This window comes from Heloderma suspectum, chromosome 1 (genome assembly GCF_057233095.1).
Source record: "Heloderma suspectum isolate Gila_16-S chromosome 1, 16-S_ref, whole genome shotgun sequence".
In the NCBI taxonomy this organism is placed as follows: Eukaryota; Metazoa; Chordata; class Lepidosauria; order Squamata; family Helodermatidae; genus Heloderma; species Heloderma suspectum.
The window spans coordinates 391,493,064-391,512,969 of NC_139458.1; the positions used below are offsets into that span (position 1 = coordinate 391,493,064).

Here is a 19,906-nt window from a genome sequence, read left to right on the forward strand (position 1 = left end):
ATTTAGAAGATCAACCACTTATTTGTTCGCACAAATATGCAAAGCTTGATTTTGTAAAATATTTTTAAACCCATTCTTCTCTTCTGGGAATACACATTTAGTATCTAATTACCATTCCTCATGTTCAAAAATACATAATTCCTTTTTTGTACAATCACTTCATAAATCCTCTGGATCATTTTAAAGGTTTCATTTTATTGCTTCATAGCAATGTCATCTTTATGGCATTCAAACGAAATTGAGAAGGCAGCTTTAAACTTCACTCTGCTAGATATAGAATTAATCTTCCATGCCAACATTTTCTCCACAACTTACATTTGTTAGCTCATTATTTTCTTGGGACTTTTGAAATGGGATGATACTTAAAGATGGGGGTGATATTATCATGGAAGACATCTGGAATAAAACATTGGTTTTTATGGGCTTTATAAGTGTTGATTTTATTTATACCTTTGTATACTTTGGCACAACATGCTGGTATAATGGAAATCTATCACCCCTTTTTGACAATTTCTGTTACAAAGCCTAGATAAGGACCTTTCCCCGCCCCCAGCAGTAATTTTGGCTTGGAAAACTTGCTATTGACAGAGACATGAAAAGATGGAATAAAATGTTTCAGCAAGAATTTGCTGAAAGTTTTTTAAAAGTGCAAGTTATTAAAAAGTCATTTAAAATGCTGGTCTTTGTTAGTACATCTCTCTCTCTCCCTTTAGATTAAAAAATAAGTCCCTGCGACTGTGTACATTTGTAGACTGTGTACATATAAAGTTGACAAAGAGATGAGGTGATGCCAAGGGTGCTTCCAGATGAGGCATTTGTCATGTAATTGCCCTGCTTCATTCACAGAATGTTATGGGGATGAGGTGCCCTGGACAATGTGGTCTTCAACTTGGAACCCTCCTTTGTTTCCCCAATTCTTCCATCTCTCTTTCTACAAAACAAAACCTGTTAAGGAGGAAAAGATGGAATAACTGCATCATGTTTTTGGACTGGTTGTTGTAGGAGCCCTCTGTCTGGAAGCATCCCAAGGTCTGGAAAGAAATGTAGGAACTGGGGAGGGAAAATATGTAAAAATACATATACAAGTGATATACCTCAAAATGAAATGTGGTAGGACAATAACCAAAGGACAATAACCAATAACCAAAGCTTCTCTGTGTGTGTGAGAGAGAGAGAAAGAGTGCCAAATCAGAATGGTAGGGCTGTCACCAGTTATTTTGCCAACTCTCCATTTTCAGTAGTGATCCAGGAGGGCAGCTGTCTCCAATTTGGTGGATGCACCCAAGAAGTGGCTGGGGATGAAGTTGTAGTCCAACACACCTGAAGGGGCACTTTGAAAATAACGGGAAACTTGGTGGTAGACAACACTGTGTGTTCGGGTCTCTCTCTTCCCAACGTATAACATTAAAAATGGTTGTGAAGGATTGATTCCATCATATCAGAACAATGCTTTGTTCTGCATTCCCCTTTTCGGGTTATTCATTTTTTTTTTTTTAAGGCTTTCAGGATCCCCTGGCATTACAGGGCTTCAGTTTTGAAATAACAAGACGTTCTTCCCCGCTCCCTGAGGAGCCCGCTTCTCCCCCCGCCCCCGCCTCCTAAAAAGAACTCTTTCCCTTTAAAAACAATCACACACAAAAAGCAACTGTTAGAAACTCCGGCAGAGGGAGCCAAAAGAGGGCGCTCTGAGGAGGGGGGAGAGCGTGGAAAGTAAAGTAGCCAAGGAGCGAGGCAGCCCCGAAGGGGCGCGCGTGAGAAGGTGGAGGGCTGCGTGTGCAGAGGAGAGGCGCTCCTCCGCGCCGGCTGAGAGCGAGAACGCGGAGCCGGGGAGGCGAGGGGCTGAGGCGCCGAGAGGACCACCAGGACCGGCGAGAGGCGCTCCCCACTCTGCTTAGCAACCTGGTCCTGCAGTAGCCCGCTACGGGCGTGTCCGTGCTGCTGCCCCCTCCCCTCAGTCCGCCTGTATCCCTGCATTCCGTGCTGCAAGAGCTGCGGCCGCCGCTGCTGCAAAAGCATCTCTGGCAGTGTCTGCTGTTCTACGGCGAGCTCCGCTCCCTCCCTCTCTCGCTTCATTCCCAACCGCTTTCCAGCCTCCGCTGCCTCTCTGCGGCGTTGCTCGCTCACTGGCTGGGGAGGCAAGGGGGGGGGGGGAGGCCGCCATGTTGGATCCTGAGGCTTCAGTAGCAGCAGGCGCTTGTGCGTGAGGCGCAAAGGAGAGGAGTGGGAAAGAAGAAGGAGGTCGGCGGCGGCGAGAGGAAAAGGAAAAGGAAGCCGGAGGAGGGGGCACAAGCTATCATCGCGTCGTCCTGTTTTTGCCGCACGAAGAAGATGCCCTGAGCACGGTGGACTGAGGCAGGGGCAGCATCTTTTCATCCCCGGCACTGAGAAATAGCAGCACCGCCGCCGCCACCAGCATCTTCTGAGGGAAGGAAGCGGGGGGGGGGGGAGGATAGGGAAGAAGCAGTATCCTGACACCCTTAGTCATCCTGACCCCCAAGACAAACAAGGAGCAGGAGGACGCGCACCGACATGAAAAGGATTTGCTAGGATTATGACCAGCCCAGCCTTCTCCTAGTCGGGCGAATTTAAGGGAGGGCGAATATTATTTTCCCTTCCACGCCCTACCCCCCCCCCATATATCGGGGAGGGGAGTTAAGGAAATGAAGACTTCACGTTTGTTTTTGGATGGCTGAAGAGCCTTAAGAGAAGACTTGGTAACGGAAGGGAGAAAGATTTATCCTACCACAAACAGCCCTGAGGAAGGGCTCTGTTTCTGGGGACTTCCCCCCCCCCCGTTCTCTTCTCCCCACCCCCACTCTCTGAAGGATTGCCACTGATGCATTTTCCAAGGGGTGGTGGAGGTGGGGGTGGTGGAGGAGGCGGTGGTGGAGAAGGTAGTGGAGGAGGCGGATACGCTCCAGCTCTAGACCTTCCAAACCCTGGGCGTTTTATTTTTTGCCCTCCCCTCTTCAAATATCTTTCTGCTGCTCTTTCCGTGAAAGTGGATTGCTGATGCAAATTGAATTGGGATTTTACACTTTAATGAAGCAGTAGGATTCATTTCGGGGTTATGTTGCATGATCTGAATTTTGAATGAAGGAGGAGACCTTTCAAAATCTATCTATCTATATCTATCTATAAATATATGAGAGAAGAGTGGAGTCAGTCTTGGGTTGAATTTTTTAATTATTATTATTTAAATGTATAAAGTATATATTTTCTTTTAAATGTATTAAAAGAGATTTTAGGGTAATTATTTTTCTTTAATATTGTGTATATATTGTATACGTGTGTGAAAGAAAAGACCAAGATACAGTTCTCAGAATGGGAATTCTGAGATGGATTGCATGTTCAGCACCATCCCTGAAGCACTGACTTTTTAACATACTTTTTAGAAACTATAATACATTCTAATGTTTTAAGTTTTTCAAAAGTAACTAATAATAATAATAAAGAGAGTAGGCCCACTAAAGACTGAAGCAACCATGTCTGGAGAAGTGCGTTTGAGACAGTTGGAACAGTTTATTTTGGATGGGCCAACGCAGACAAACGGGCAATGCTTTAGTGTGGAAACCTTGCTGGATATACTCATCTGCCTTTATGATGAATGTAATAATTCACCCCTGAGGAGAGAGAAAAATATTCTGGAGTATCTAGAATGGGGTAAGTTTGACTGTATATTGTCCACATGTATGCATTCCTATGCACTTTTTAGTGTTTGGGTATGGTTTAGATTGAACTGGCATATATTTATAACTGTATTGCTATTGAGGTATCTTACATCTGTGCTTTGTACTTTTGAAACTGGTAAATAACCACAGTTTTATATCATGTTTCCCAGATGCAAGTTTCCTAGGCAATGAGAGTCTTACTGGTCTTGGTGCTGTTGATATTTGTATGCATGGCCTTTTAAGGCCCAGCATTTGAAGTTTATGTCTGTAGAAGGAGATGACTTTGACTTACCTCTGTGTGTGTATATAGCTGTGCATAGGTGAAAAGTAATGAATTTGTGTGTCATGTATCTGAAAAGTTTGAAATAAAAATAGTGAAAGTGGGGGTAGAGATGGTCAAGTGTACCCTAAGCTACTGTCGACCTGTCTAAAATAGGGAAAATGTCAAGTTGGTAAGCAAGCAAATTTGCCTTTTCCTACTCTAACTACAGCATTGAAACATTGTAGGATTTTTTAAAATGAAAGTCAAATGATAATTGGTGACTGAACAATGTTGGCATCATGACAAGGCTGGTTATTTATTTCCTTCTAAATATACAGTAGTTGGAATACAGGAGATGAAGTCACATGAGAACAGTTATTGTATGACCTTCAAGTGTCGAAGTCATACTGTAGATAAACATATATTTTTAAAAAGTTTGACGAAAATAGCACAATAGAACTGCAGCATTCTAGAACATTTTTAAAATCTGTATGATTAGAACCAGGGACAGTCAATGACTAGCTGGGATTTTTATAATAAAAGCACTAAAACAAAGCCATTGTGACTGTACTCTGCAATCAGAACAAACTTAGCAGATTGTACTTCTGTATGCATTTTTGGTGAACAAGGCAGTTAAGGCAGTGGAGGGAACAATCCTATGCCTCCTAGACAGCATTTGGGGTATATAGGATTGTTCATTTCCTGGATCTGAGCTCACAGACAGGGCTCCGTGCTTGGAGCCAGGAAACCATGCTCCCCTCCCCCTCATAGTTGGCACGGAGAGAACCGTGCTGGCTACCTCTTTGCTCTTGGATGGGGAAAGGGGGCGTTCCTGGGGGCAGGTAGGGGAGGAGGCCAAGGTGGCTGGCTTGTGCCTTTTCCTGTTGTCACCCCAGCCTCCTTTCCTTCCCCTCCCCAAAGTCTCTGCTAGATGGGTGAAATCTCCCATCTAGCTTAAATGCAGTGCTGGAGGTGCAAGGTGCCTCCTGGTCTGCATTGGGTACATGCAAGGCTTACATGAACCCAGCACAACCCATAGGATTGTGCCCTAAGTCACTCATGGCACAATCCTAAACAAGTTTATTCAGAGTAAGTCCCTCTGAGTTCTGGAGTCTAACTGTTTAACAAGAATGTGTAGGATTGCAACCTGACAGTGCCATCCTATGCATCTCTACTCAGAAGTAAGTCCTATAGAATTGAATTTGGTGTATTATAGGTAAATGGGTATAGGATTGTGTTTCTTATACACTTAATTATCTCTGCATTGATTTGGCCCTGATTGTAACTGTTGGAACCTGCTATTAGGTCATATGCCAGAGCAGATACATTTCAAAGAAAACTATTGTTAAGCAGGTAGCATGAATCAGTTTACTCTGATATGAATTTTCTTTTTCTAATGCTAATATTGAAAACATACTTTACATAACTGTACAGAACAAGTTTGAATGATTAGATTAATATCAGTGAAATAGGATAAACATATCAGTGAGCAGGATGCTAAGAACCTATCACACTGAATGTACATGGTCCATCCTCTCACAGATGGTTCTTTGACAAGTGTTATTTCAAGATACTGGCAATAATGCCAGATTTTAAAATGAATACATACATCAGGAACTTATATTGGACAGTGCTGAGAGAGATAAAATTTTATCCTGAAAAGATTATAGTATACTTTTCTACATGTGTTTCTATAGTTTTAAATTTACTTTATTCTCCCACAGAGTTTTTCCCCTCTAGAAAGGAAATATTTCATTCTAGATACTCAATTTGTTAAAACACACACACAGCAGGCAAATAGATATAACTAGGTTTTATTCTGGTTGTATTCTGGTTGTATTATTATACTGTGGTTTTAATGTTTTATATATTTTATATTGTTTCATTGTGTGCTCTTTGGTTTTAATTTTTGTGAACCGCCCAGAGAGCTTTGGCTATTGGGTGGTATATAAATAAATAAATAAATGGGAGATTTTAATAGAGCTGTGCTGAAATGGCCTCTCAAAATTATCCAGCCTATTTGTGGGCAGAGAAATTGGGGAGACAACTTCACCAAATTTCTCTTAGGGGAAGAGAAATTCTCCAACAGTTTTTCACAGATAGGGCTCACTATTGACAGGGGTTGTAGTAAAGGTTCTTTCTTTTTTCCTGAGGGGTTTTGGTTTATTGGAGTGCTTCTGTAGGTGGCAACAGCATCAACTGTGTTGAGACTTCCACTTTTTTGAGGCAGAACTTTGAATTTCTTTTGTGGAATTTTTGAACTTACCTAATCTCTGCAAGGTTCCCGAGGGTGCTGTGTGTGTTTTCTCTCTCTATTACACATCTTCCCGTTGCTCTGCAGCCTCCCAGGCCACCTTCACTTTCTGAACTGAAAAAGCCCCATGGGAGGAATGGCCTCATGATATCTTCCTCATGATAGCTTTAACTGAAGTGTGGGACACTGAGGAGGCTACAGGCTGCCACAGAGGTTACTGTACAATGACAGACAGGACACTCATGCACACTCCTCAGCCACCTCATAAGTGAACCCCACAAGAACCCCAAACCCAACCCATGAGAATTTCCCCAAAATTTCTCCTCCTTTGAATTTCTTTTTGAAAGCAATTTCTTTTCTATCAAGTTGAATGAGAATGGTCAGAAAAAAATTGGGGGAATTTTCAGCACAGCACTAGATTTAAAGGTAAATGGTAGGATAGCGCATTTCCTGTAGGTTGTACAGGAAGTAAGAAATGTAATGTCAGGAATAAGAGCCATGGCCTTTTCCCCATGATTGGTCTTCAGTTAAGTGAATAGTTTTATGAATGATTTCTTTGGGACTGTGCACACAAGGATTCTATGTGGAATCACTCTGAGCATCTGAGCTTTCACGTTCTTTAGCCTAAAGTTATAATTAGTTGATGGGTGCAAATAGTACTTACAAGAGTTGCAACAGTTCATTCATATATGTCATATTACAGTAAGATGCTTTTTTTTTTTTGAAGTATAATGCTTGGCATAGGCTTGGCATGAATTTTGTTCACGCTTCTTGCAAATAGGTTTAAGGTTGTCTTTCTTATTTATTTATTTAATTAATTTTTACTCTGCTCTTCAGCTGAAAAGTCTCCCAAAGCAGCTTGTATAAGATCAATTACAAACAAGATAGTCCCTGCCCATAAGCTTACCATCTGAAAAACAACACAAAAGGAAAAGGGAATGAGAATTGAGGGGAAGCAAATTCAGGCACCAGTTCTGAAAGTTATGAAGTTCTTATAACGACCAGCTTGAATGGAAACAGTTCAGGAAATAAAATTCCACTTTATTGGGGTTTGTCTTTTTAAAAATGTTTTAACTCTTTTAACCTGCTGCTTTATTCTTTTACTGTGTTGTTCACCACTTCGAAATCTTCTGATGTGGAGCAGTATATAAATATTGTCAATAAATAAATAATAAGGAAGAGGAAGAGCCTGATAGAGCTAGTCTCACAGCAGAGCAGGTGCAAATAGCCATGCTTCCCATTTCTCCCTTTGCTATATCCTGATGGAATGGCTGCTGATAGATGTCAGGTTGATGGGAAGGAAGAGCCAAATGGAGCTGGTCTCCCAATAGAGCTGATGGAGTGGCTCTCCAGTCCTATCTTTCCTTCTGCTGCAGCCTCTTTGTTCAGCATAGTTTCTTCAACTGGAAAGTAGGATTTTCCTCCTCTCGAAATGGTGCAATATATTTGTAAAGTACTTAGAAATGTTCATGTGAAGATAGTATATAAAAAGACAATATTTTTAGTTAATGGGATGTTTCAAAATTCATTCACACCATATTCATTACCATAGTCATATGGTAATATTCCCCTTTGTGTTTATTATTTTTAGGTTTTATAATGTATACCAAGTCAATTTAGTGTTGAGAGTCATCTTTAAAAATTCTTTACAACTTGACCTTATGTTAAAATGCATCCCAGAATGAATATTTATGGCAAACTTGTAAGCTCTTAGAGTGTATGGAATGGTTTATAATGAAAAAATGCAAGAGTAATGTGATACATTTGTATATTTTTTGTTAGTTAGTGAATGCTGTTGTACTTGTTTTTTTTTGTCTTTTGAGGTTCATTTAAAAATATCTAGAGCAATGTAAATTTCATGTAGTTAGTTTTTTCAGACTTCATGCTGGGGTTTTAATGAGTATGATTTGGTAACTAAAGATTATAAAGCTACAATTACTCAGTGCTTCTACTCTTAAGTATTCATTATTATAGGAGTTGGGAAAGAGAATATATGTATTTATATGTATCTTCTTATATATGTATGTATATATGTAACATACATAATTGTTTTATTTTTACTTCTCTGGATGTGAAGATGCTCCTTTATGGTAACTTGTTCTCTTGCAGTCCAATCGTTGTAAATCCTGGAAATATAAAACAATGTCAGTATTGAGCCACTATATTTATTTGCGTGTACTCCATGTATACATAATCAGTTTCAGTCTGCTCTGGTATTTCTACTTAAGTGAACAGAATAAGGAGATCCTTTCCATGTAGCAACTGGAGCTTGCCAGCTGGAAAGATTTGAGAATGCAAAGCATGTTGTCCTCCTTTTGTATAACAGCATCCGTTGTCGCTGGTGCTGGTGACCCTGGAGGAGCTAATGTAAGACAGGATGCAGAGGATTAGAAGAAAGACTAGAGCAGAGAAAAAATGTTAAAAGTGTGTTAATTTTTAAAACTATACAAATTTTTTTTAAGGAAGATAAGATATCAACAGCATTGGAATGAAAGCTATGCTTAGGAAGACTTTAAGGTTGCAGTCCTAATCCTTCTCTAATTTGTTCATAATCAAATTGCATTCAGATCAAAGGGAATTGTATTATTTTTTTTTTAATATTCATAATGCTTAGGATTTATATAGTGCTGTAGCATGTTCAAATCACCATGTACATTACCTCAGTAGTCCTTATGATCATCATACAGTGTAGGCTGGTAATATTATCCCTGAACTGCAAAAGTGGGCAACTTGTGGCTTTCCAGATGTTTTAGACTACAACTCCCATGATTCTTCACTCTTGACTATGCTGGCTAGGGCTGATGGAAGTTGTAGGCCAAAATATTTGGAGGGCCACAAGTTGCTCACGCTTGTTATATTGCAAATGGGACCTGAGGCTGAGAGTGACTGGTTTCTTTAGGCCACTTACTGTGTTCATGGCAAAGATTAGATCTGCAGGGACTTCCTGGTTCACAGTCCAGTACCCTACAATACTAATTGTTTCAAGGCTGAATCAAACCAAGGCTGAAAATAAAGACTTGTCCAAGACCACCAAGGGATTCAGAGTTAGCTAGTTTTTTAGTTCAATTCTAACACAAAGCATGGAGTATTCTGATTCTTTAACTTAGATTGGGGTGGGCAGGACATGGCATGCACCCCCCCACCAGCCTTTTGTGTGTCCCCAATGTTGCTAAATTTGATGTGGCAGCCAAAATATCCACAGTTTGCCACCAGATTTCAGTGGTAAAGCATCAGTGATGGCTGAATAGGGCCTGTTTTGTTGTTGTTGTTGTTCAGTCGTTCAGTCGTGTCCGACTCTTCGTGACCCCATGGACCATAGCATGCCAGGCCTTCCTGATACGTTCCATGGGGTTTTCTTGGCAAGAATACTGGAGTGGGTTGCCATTTCCTTCTCCAGTGGACCACATTTTGTCAGAACTCTCCGCCATGACCTGTCCGTCTTGGGTGGCCCTGCACGGCATAGCTTATGGCTTCACTGAGTTACGCAAGCCCCTTCGCCACAACAAGGCAGTGATCCATGAAGGGGTAAAGGAAAGGTTCCTCCTGTGCAAGCACCGGGTCATTACTGACCCCTAGAGGGACGCTGCTTGCGCTAGCGTTTTTGTGGCAGACTGTAGCGGGGTGGTTTGCCATTGCCTTCCCCAGTTGTGACTACCTTTCCCCCCAGCAAGCTGGGTACTCATTTTACCGACCTCGGAAGGATGGAAGGCTGAGTCAACCTGAGCCGGCTACCTGGGACCCAGCTTCCGCTGGGATCGAACTCAGGTCGTGGGGAGAGCTTTGATTGCTATACAGCCGCCTACCACTCTGCGCCACACGAGGCTCTGAATAGGGCCTATTTAGTGTTAAACAAGATGCCTTGTTTTAAAGCTAAATTGGCTCTTTTTGGCTGCTGCACCACCAAAATTCCGTGACAAAGCACTATGGTTTTTTGCTGCTGCTGCACCACCAAATTTCATCACCTTGGTGGCAGGAGAGTGGCCCTCAGGGTGTGTGGGGGAAATTGTCCCTGGGAACCCCGAAGGCTGCCCACCCCACTCAGATGATAACAGAGAAGTACAATGTTCCCCGAGCTATGACCTTGGGGGTGGAGGGATCCAAGTGGTGGTTCCCCATCCCCACCCCTGCCAGCTGCCTCAGAGAGCTTTGCTGTGGCACTTCTTCCAAGGTTGCTGTTGTGACCTCAGATGGGGATAGTGGAAATGGGGGGTGCAGTGGGAGGGTAGGGTAGAGGAGAGTCTATAGATTCACTGGATCCTAAGCCTCTCCATTACCGTCCCTGCCCAGTTCCAGGTAAGCAAGCTAGGCAGGCACAGAGCCCCATCTAACTCTGAATGCTTTTTGAGGTGGAACAGGAGGTGAAAACACCCGTAAGGTTACTCTGGAAACTAGATAAAGAAATATAAAAATATTTGAAGGGCATAATGCTGCAACAATGCTGCAGATGATGAGCTGTAACCCATATGTGTGAAATCATAGTTAAAGCACAGCTACTGCTACAGCACTGATGACAGTGAAGTATGTACATAGATGACCACCATGGTAACTAGTATTACTAATGACTGTGTTGAGTTTTGTACCACTGGAGGTAAGGGAATAGCACTACAGTGATTCTAGAGTACTATAACACTTTTATTTCATTTGTAATTCAGTAACTCCCCTAACGGTGCAATCCTATGCATGTTTAGACAGAAAAAAGTCCCACAATTCCCAGCAAGCCCCAACCAGCATGACTGGCTAAAGGAATGCTGGGAGTTGTAGGGCGTTCTGTCTAAACATGCGTAGGATTGCCCCTAAATTATTCATCTGATCATGCATATTGTTGTTCAGTCGTGTCCGACTCTTCGTGACCCCATGGACCATAGCACGTCAGGCCTTTTTGTCCTCCGCTCTCTCCCGGAGCGTGTTCAAGTCCATCTTCATTGCATTAGTGATGCTAACTAGCCATCTCATCCTCTGCCGTCCCCTTCTCTTTTTGCCTTCAGTCTTTCCCAGCGTCAGGGTCTTTTCCAGGGAGTTTTCTCTTCGCATTAGGTGGCCAAAATATTTGAGCTTCAGCTTCAGTATCTGTCCTTCCAATGAGCAGTCAGGGTTGATTTCCTTTAGGATCGACTGATCTGACCTCCTTACAGTCCAGGGGACTCGTAAGAGTCTTCTCCAGCACCACAGTTCGAAAGCATCAATTCTTCGGCGCTCAGCCTTCCTTATAGTCCAGCTCTCACAGCCATATGTTACTACTGGGAAAACCATAGCTTTGATTAGACGGACCTTTGTCGGCAAGGTGATGTCTCTGCTTCTTACTATGCTGTCTAGGTTTGCCATAGCTTTCCTCCCAAGGAGCAAGCGTCCTTTAATTTCATGGCTACAGTCACTGTCTGCGGCGATCTTGGAGCCCAAGAAAATAAAATCTGTCACTGCTTCCATTTCTTCCCCTTCCATATGCCAGGAAGTGATGGGGCCAGAGGCTATGATCTTCATTTTTTTAATGTTGAGTTTCAAACCAGCTTTTGCACTCTCCTCTTTCACCCTCAACAAGAGACTCTTTAGATCCTCTTTGCTTTCTGCCATTAGGGTGGTATCGTCTGCGTATCTGAGGTTGTTGATAATTCTCCCGGCAATGTTGATTCCGACCTGTGATTCATCCAACCCGGCGTTTCTCATTATGTACTCTGCATATAAGTTAAATAAGCAGGGCGACAATATTCAGCCTTGTCGTACTCCTTTCCCAATTTTGAACCAATCGGTTGTTCCATGTCTGGTTCATACTGTTGCTTCTTGACCGTCGTACAGGTTTCTCAGGAGACAGGTAAGGTGGTCTGGTACCCCCATCTCTTTAAGAATTTGCCAGAGTTTGTTATGATCCACACAATCAAAGGCTTTAGCGTAGTCAATGAAGCAGAAATAGACTTTTTCTGGAATTCTCTTGCTTTCTCCATGATCCAGCGAATGTTGGCGATTTGATCTCTAGTTCCTCTGCCTCTTCGAAACCCAGCTTGTACTTCTGGTAGTTCTCGGTTCGCATACTGCTGAAGCCTAGCTTGTAGGATTTTGAGCATCACCTTGCTGGCATGTGAAATGAGCGTAATTGTATGGTAGTTTGAACACTCTTTGGCGTTGCCCTTCTTTGGAACTGGAATGTAAACTGCCCTTTTCCAGTCTTGTGGCCACTGTTGAGTGTTCCAAATGTGTTGGCATATTGAGTGCAGCACTTTAACAGCATCATCTTTTAGGATTTTAAATAGCTCAGCTAGAATACTGTCATCTCCGCTAGCTTTGTTGTTAGTAATGCTTCCTAAGGCCCACTTGACTTCACTCTCGGGGATGTCTGGCTCAAGTTCAGTGACCACACTATCATGACTATCAGGGACATTCAGATCTTTCCTGTATAGTTCTTCTGTGTATTCTTTCCACCTCTTCTTAATCTCATCTGCATCTGTTAGGTCCCTGCCTTCTTTGTCCTTTATCATGCCCGTCTTTGCACAAAACGTTCCCTTGAGATCTCTGATTTTCTTGAAGAGATCTCTAGTCTTTCCCATTCTGTTCTCTTCGATTTCTTTGCGTTGTTCATTTAAGAAGGCCTTCTTGTCTCTCCTTGCTATTCTCTGGAACTCTGCATTCAGTTGGATATATCTTCCCCTTTCTCCCTTGCTTTTCGCTTCCCTTCTTTCCTCAGCTACTTGTAAAGCCTCATCAGACAGCCACTTGGCTTTCTTGCATTTCTTTTTCTTTGGGATGGATTTCGTTGCTGCCTCCTGAACAATGTTACGGACCTCCGTCCATAGTTCCTCAGGCACTCTGTCTATCAGGTCTAATCCCTGAAATCTATTTGTCACCTCCACTGTATATTCATAAGGGATATGATTGAGGTCATACCTGAATGGTTTAGTGGTTTTCCCTACGTTCTTCAATTTAAGCTGAAATTTTGCAAGAAGCAACTCATGATCTGAGCCACAGTCAGCTCCAGGTCTTGTTTTTACTAACTGTATGGAGCTTCTCCATCTTTGGCTGCAAAGGACATAATCAATCTGATTTCGATATTGACCATCTGGTGATGTCCATGTGTAGAGTCGCCTCTTGTGCTGTTGGAATAGAGTGTTTGCTATGATCAGCGTGTTCTCTTGGCAAAACTCTATTAGCCTTTGTCCTGCTTCATTTTGTACACCAAGGCCATGATTGCCTGTTATCCCGGTGATTTCTTGACTTCCTACTTTAGCATTCCAGTCCCCTATGATGAAGAGGACATCTTTTTTTGGTGTTAGTTCTAGAAGGTGTTGTAGGTCTTCATAGAACCAATCCACCTCAGCTTCTTCGGCCTCAGTGTTTGGGGCATAGACTTGAATTACTGTGATGTTGAATGGTTTGCCTTGGATTTGTACTGAGATCATTCTATCCTTTTTAAGATTGTACCCCAGTACTGCTTTTCCCACGCTTTTTGTTGACTATGAGTGCTACTCCATTTCTTCTAAGGGATTCTTGCCTACGGTAGTAGATATGATGGTCACCTGAATTAAATTCGCCCATGCTTGTCCATTTTAGTTTGCTGATTCCCAAGATGTCGATGTTCAATCTTGCCATCTCATGTTTGACCACCTCCAGCTTACCTTGATTCATTGATCTTACATTCCAGGTTCCTAAACAATATTGTTCTTTACAGCATCGGATTTTCTTTTCACCACCAGACACATCCACAGCTAAGTGTCCTTTTGGCTTTGGCCCAGCCGGTTCACTCTTTCTGGCGCTACTTGGAAATTCCCTCTGCTCTTTCCCAGTAGTATATTGGACACCTTCTGACCTGAGGGGCTCATCTTCTGGCGTCATCTCTTTTAGCCTTGTGATAGGTTCAATGGGGTTTTCTTGGCAAGAATCCTGGAGTGGGTTGCCATTTCCTTCTCCAGTGGACCACATTTTGTCAGAAATCTCTGCCATGACCTGTCCGTCTTGGGTGGCCCTGCATGGCATAACTTATGGCTTCACTGAGTTACACAAGCCCCTTCGCCACAACAAGGCAGTGATCCATGAAGGGGTCATGTATATACTTTCAGTATTAAAAAAAAATACTGCTGATGCTATTTCACGTCAGCTTTTTCTAGAGACATTTACATTTAGGCTTGTGCTTTTAACAAAGTCTGTACTGTATGCTTAGTAGTGTTTGAATAATCTGGCAATTATATTTTGTTTGGGCTTTTAAAAACACACACTGTAAAGCGTTGGCTTTAATTGTAGCAGAGTTGGTAACAAATTGAAGAACTCTTCAAAGTACACATCAGTTAGATAGAAAATTCTCTTGGAAAGTCAAAGGGATTATACACAGCCCATACTGCAGAAGATTACATATATAATCTTTTCAGGATTGGAGCTGGAGGATGATACAGCAATATCCATATGCTTAACTATAAGCATTAATCTTGTCTCTGACCCCTTTGAGGCTCAGTTCATGCACATTACTCGATCTAATTGCAATTTCTAAATCAAACTGCGCAATGGTTATGAATTATGAAAATATGAATTAATAAAGCTTTGTCTCTGCCATACACTGAGCAGTAAATATTTAGTATAACACGTAATTGGTATGAGGAGAGCATGGGAGTATCCCTTATGTGAGCTTTAGATTGTCAGTTTGAAGTTACAATTTTAAGCGAGGATAGCAACAAGCAGAGCAAACCTGCAATTAGGAATACTAGTGTACCAACTTCTTGACATGTTTTTTCCAGTGTTATTTGGCCAGTCTGCAACACATATCTAAATTTATTTTGGATCTATTTTTGTATGGTTTGCTAAGTATTGATTAGTTTTACTATAATTGATGTGTCGAGCATATGATACATTTAGGTCTATTTGCTAATTTAGGAATTCAGCTTTGATTTCCAGAAAACTTGTTCCATGGTGAGACGTTTATTTCCTAAGGCTGCAATCCTGTGCATGCATACTTGGGTGTAACTCTCACTGAACTCAACAGGACTTATTTCAGAGTAAACATGAAAAGGCTTGCAATGGAAATCCTAGTGTGTAGACACAAACCTGTGCATTCAACCTAAATATTGTTTTGATTGCAGGTTGACCACTGTTGAGCTATTGAAAGATTTCATGGTGAACTCTAGCTTTGTATGGATTGTGGCTATTTGAACTTTAGATTTGGCCATTGGGATGCAATGACATTCCATGTTTCTTCTGTGGCATAGGCTGAGCCAGGAAAGCCATGAGCTCCAGCACCAGCAGATGTAATCTGAGATGGGTGCTGAAACTTCGCTGGCCTGCCCAACAGTTGGTTGAAGCCACTAGAGCAGGGCATTCTGACAGCTGTGAACCAGTTAAATGCCTGGGAGCAACTAGGAAGGGAGAGGAAAGGAGTGTGGGGATCAGGAGAGGGGAGGGCAAATGGAAGGCAGAAACTAAGGAGATAGAGGACAGATAGTGTGGTTCACAGAAGCCGGTTGGATGGGGAAGGCTCTCTAGCCCCAGCTAGAGGAGCAGGGGGCTACGTTTTTGCCTCAAAGGCCCAGGGATGAAAGGAAGGTTTTGGAAGGGATATAAGGGAAGGGAACAGTGAAGTGGAGAGTCTCTTATCTGTAGTAAGCATTACTTTAGGGCAGGAATTATAGCTCCAGGGCTCTGCCCCTTGGCAGAGGTGGCATCCAGGATGGGGAAGAATGAGAGATAGTGATATTCTTCAGATTGGCCTGAAAATCACAAGAGGGGAGCTGACAGAAAAGGGATTATACTTAGCCTCCCAGGGAATTGCTCTAGGGGTGTCAAGCCACCAAAGGGGTTCCTTACTTTGAACTTATTTGTGGGACCTGGTGCTATATTTAGAACATCTAGTGCTGTGGTTTGGCTTTGGCCCTGGGAGCGCAGGATAGATTGTTTTTAAATTTAGAGGGCTACCACAATGTTGATGAATGGGAACAAAGCACAAACATTTTAAGACTTCATCTACAAGAATGTTAGGAATTCCTTTTATTCCATAGTGAGATCCTTGGTATGCTTTTGCCTAGAAGAAATAAAAGAAGTTGAGTGATCTGAATAATTCTGCAACCTATGGCATAAGCCTCATGACATGATCAATGAACTAATTAGGACCCAAGCATTTCTGAAGCTTAAGTATAAATCCAATATTTTGTCTGCAAGATCCATGAGTTCGCTGTTAAATGTATTTATGCTTGTTATGGATTTAATCAAGTGTTTAATAATGTACTTTGATGTTTGACATAGTATAGCTTTCCTTGAAAACCATGAAAGCAAAGCATATTTGCACAACTGTGAGGTAGAAGGAACATCTAGAATTCATCATCTCCAAACGGCCAAAACTGAATTTCATCTAGGGCTCTGTCAAACTGTTCTATCATCTGCAACTAAACCGTAAAAACATGTAAAGGCACAATCCTATGCATGTTTAGACAGAAAAATGTCCTACAACTCCAGCTAGCATGCTTAGGATTGTGTCCTAAGTGTATCAAATTATAAACCAAGTAATGATGTGCCACAGGAAGGGAGCTCAAGGACTTTTGGATATAGCTTATGTATATTCTTATGTGGCTCTGTCCAAAGAAGACTACCATCCATGCAAACAAAGACTTCCCCATTCTTCAGGGTTGAGACTGCTGTGGCAATGCAGTGGGGAAGCTCGCATGCACGCACGCACTTTCTCACACATGAAAAAGGTAAGAAAGAAAAGAAAGGGAAAGAAATATACTTGCCAGCAAAAAGAGATAAAAGAACTGAGATGGGGAGAGGCTTTCTATAAAGGAAGAGAGATGTTACTTAACATGGGCACCTAGTTTTAACAGATCTACTTGCACCACTCAGTACATGTGTGTGTGCCATGCACAGTTGAAAGTAGTGATGTATGAACCCCCCACTGTCCGGTCCGGAGGGGGGCCCGTGGAGGGGCAATTCAGGCCACTTGGGGCCCAGCAGAATCCTCCGAAGCCCAGCTGCGTCTGCTGGAGTTGGCGGAGCAGCTCTCGGGCTCCCTATAAGACGCGATACGCTAATGGCAGGTGCCATTAGCCTATTGCGGGGGGAAATGCAGCTGTAAATGGCATATTGTGTGCCATTTGCGGCCATAAAGCACTGACTTTGACCTAAATACAGGTGAAAACAGCTGCAATTTAGGCCAAAGTCAGTGCTTTATGGCCACAAATGATGTACAATACACCATTTATGGCTGTATTTTCCCCTGCGATAGGCTAATGGCAACCGCCATTAGTGTATTGCATCTTATAGGGAGCCTGAGAGCCGCTCCGTGGGAACTCCTCCAGACCTGGAGGTAAGTGCAGCTGCTCTGCTGTGGACTCTTGAGGTCAGATTCTTTGGAATCTAGCCTCATTTGAGTCCGCAGTGGAATTCTCCGGCATCCCTAGTTGAAAGTAAACAAGTGTTGACACAAGTTCTTTGATACAATCTCCAGAGGGGTAGCCTTCTAGTCTTATGGTGCTTTAAAAATCTAACAAATGTATTATCGCATAAGCTTTTGTGGATTTGAGTCCATAAAAGCTTTCGTAATAATAAATGTGTTCATCTTTATGGTTCCACAAGACTCTTTGTTGTTCTTTGATATATGCTCTGATCTGGTGAAAGAGGCCTGCAGTTAAAAGCAGGTTTTCATCTTCATAGCTCCACTCTTTGTAAGTGCAAAAGCACACTGTGGAGCAGAGAACTCTGCCTTCTTGGTGTGCCTAACTATACTTACATTGCATAATAGATTACTAGTTCTGTCAGCTCTGACAGTGCCAGTCACTTGTTGAAGCAGTGCCAGCATCAGCTCAGTTGACCCTTCATCTGTTAGGCAGAGAGAAGGGTTTCTGGACGTACATCATGCCTGGTTATCAGAGTGTTGTCCTTAGTTGTCTTTAGCTGCTAAGCATGCCACTGCTATCAGTCCTATGTTTGAAAAATTTGTTTCATTTTATTTATACTTAGATCATTTGATATTATTATTGACTTAGAGTAGAATTGCATTCATGTTTAAACAGGAAAAAAGTCCTACAACTCCCAGCATCCCCCAACCAGCATGGCTTTGCTGGGGCATGCTGGAAGTTATAGTACTTTTTTCTGTCTAAATATGCATAGGATTGCACCATTAAGAACACTGCTGTGTTAACCTTAGTTTTATCTCTAGAGGCACAAACTCAGAATGATAAGATGCAGATTCTTTAAAAGATAACTATGGGCGCAATCCTGTGCATGTTTAGACAGAAAAATGGCCTACAACTCCCAGCATGTCCCAGCCAGCCATGCTGGCTGGAGGGTGCTGGGAGTTGTAGAACATTTTACTGTCTAAACATGCATAGGATTGTACCCTAAGTCAGTAATAATATCATACAAGCTGGGGCATACTGGGAGTTGTTCTATTTAAACATGTGTAGGATTGTGCCTTGATGTGCATTAGCTGCCCTGCTGTACTCATAGTAAAAAGGATACAAAAGAACTGGTGAGTGGGCAATAGAAATATTGTTAAATCATAATAAAATTGTGGCTTGAATAGATTGTTCCTTTATGTAGAAGTTACAACTTTTATTTTATTGATGTGATTGGAAATACTTCTAATGTTGGAATTAAACCTTTCAAAAATGTGACTGAACTAGGTCAGTCATGTGCAGTCTTTTGTTAACTCCAGGATTTTTGTTTCTGGTTGTTTATGCAAAACATGAAGCTTAATAAGTGTAAAGAAAATAATCTCCGTTGAGACGTATCAGTATGCTTTATTCCATGTACTGCAACCTAATAAGTTTTACTACTAAAAGTTACCATGGGTAAATTCTGCGTGAAGTGCATCCTGATACTTAAACTTTTTTTCACACATTGTTCTTAACCACATTTAGGTTTCTAGTTATCATTCAAATTCATTTTAATGCACAACATTTCAGGAGAACCTTCTAGATACAATATTTTGCATGAATTAATATGTTATTTATAAACTATATAACCACACTTTCCTGTTCCATCTGAACCAGGTAACTATGGTTACCAGGTTTGGAATAAACCAGGATCTGAAACCATGGGATACTGTGGTTAATTAACCAAGGAAGTCTTCAATCATAGTATGCTGAGAAAGGAGGAGGAAAGAGGTGGCATGGGTGGCCACAAGTCTCATGTATATCTTGGCTTAATAAACTGAAGCATGTTCCATCTAAAGGGACCATTGTCAAGTGCTGGTAATCCAACTCTGCCATAAATGCAGCTATTAATTTTTTTGCCAGTAAACGTGCACTAAGACACAGAGGTCTCTTAGTGCCTGTTGTGTAGTACATATTAATGAACAGTTTATTTTCATATAAGTTATATGATTAAACACAATGTTGAACCTGGGAGCATTTGCTCAAGAGCATTCATTATTGACTTCTTCAGGCATATATTTTTCTTATGTTGATAAAATCTCATGGCGCTCAAGAAGCCAGGTTCATATGGGACCTATTTTGCATAAACTATTGCTGAGCCTCCCTTCTTGTTACATTATCCAAAATTAGAATAATAATGTGATTATAAACTGTGCTAGCTCTCTCTCCCCCTAATTTTTCCATATGTAGTATTTCCGGAAATAACATGGCAAGTTAGTTTTGCAATTTTTTTTAGCGTTTAATTCCAAATCTAGGTATTTCCGAGTTCGTTCTTCAGTACTGAGAGTCATGCGTAAACTCAGTGAGTGGCTTATAATAGTAAAAAACCAACGTAAAAAGACACTTCACTTCTAGGTTTTCTAAGCTCAATTGTCAAATATGT

The 19,906-nt window shown here is 41.8% G+C and overlaps 1 protein-coding gene across 2 annotated transcripts in view; it reads left to right on the plus strand.

The window, feature by feature from the left end:
* The first annotated feature begins 3,314 nt into the window (after positions 1-3,314).
* Positions 3,315-19,906, plus strand: part of CDC42BPA (CDC42 binding protein kinase alpha) — a 275,648-nt gene continuing 259,056 nt past the window's right edge. For both annotated transcript variants that reach the window (XM_084828634.1, XM_084828633.1), the window contains exon 1: positions 3,315-3,663. In XM_084828634.1, the coding sequence (XP_084684760.1) occupies positions 3,486-3,663 (178 nt within the window). In that variant the 5' untranslated portion in view covers positions 3,315-3,485. The remainder of the gene's footprint in view (positions 3,664-19,906) is intronic.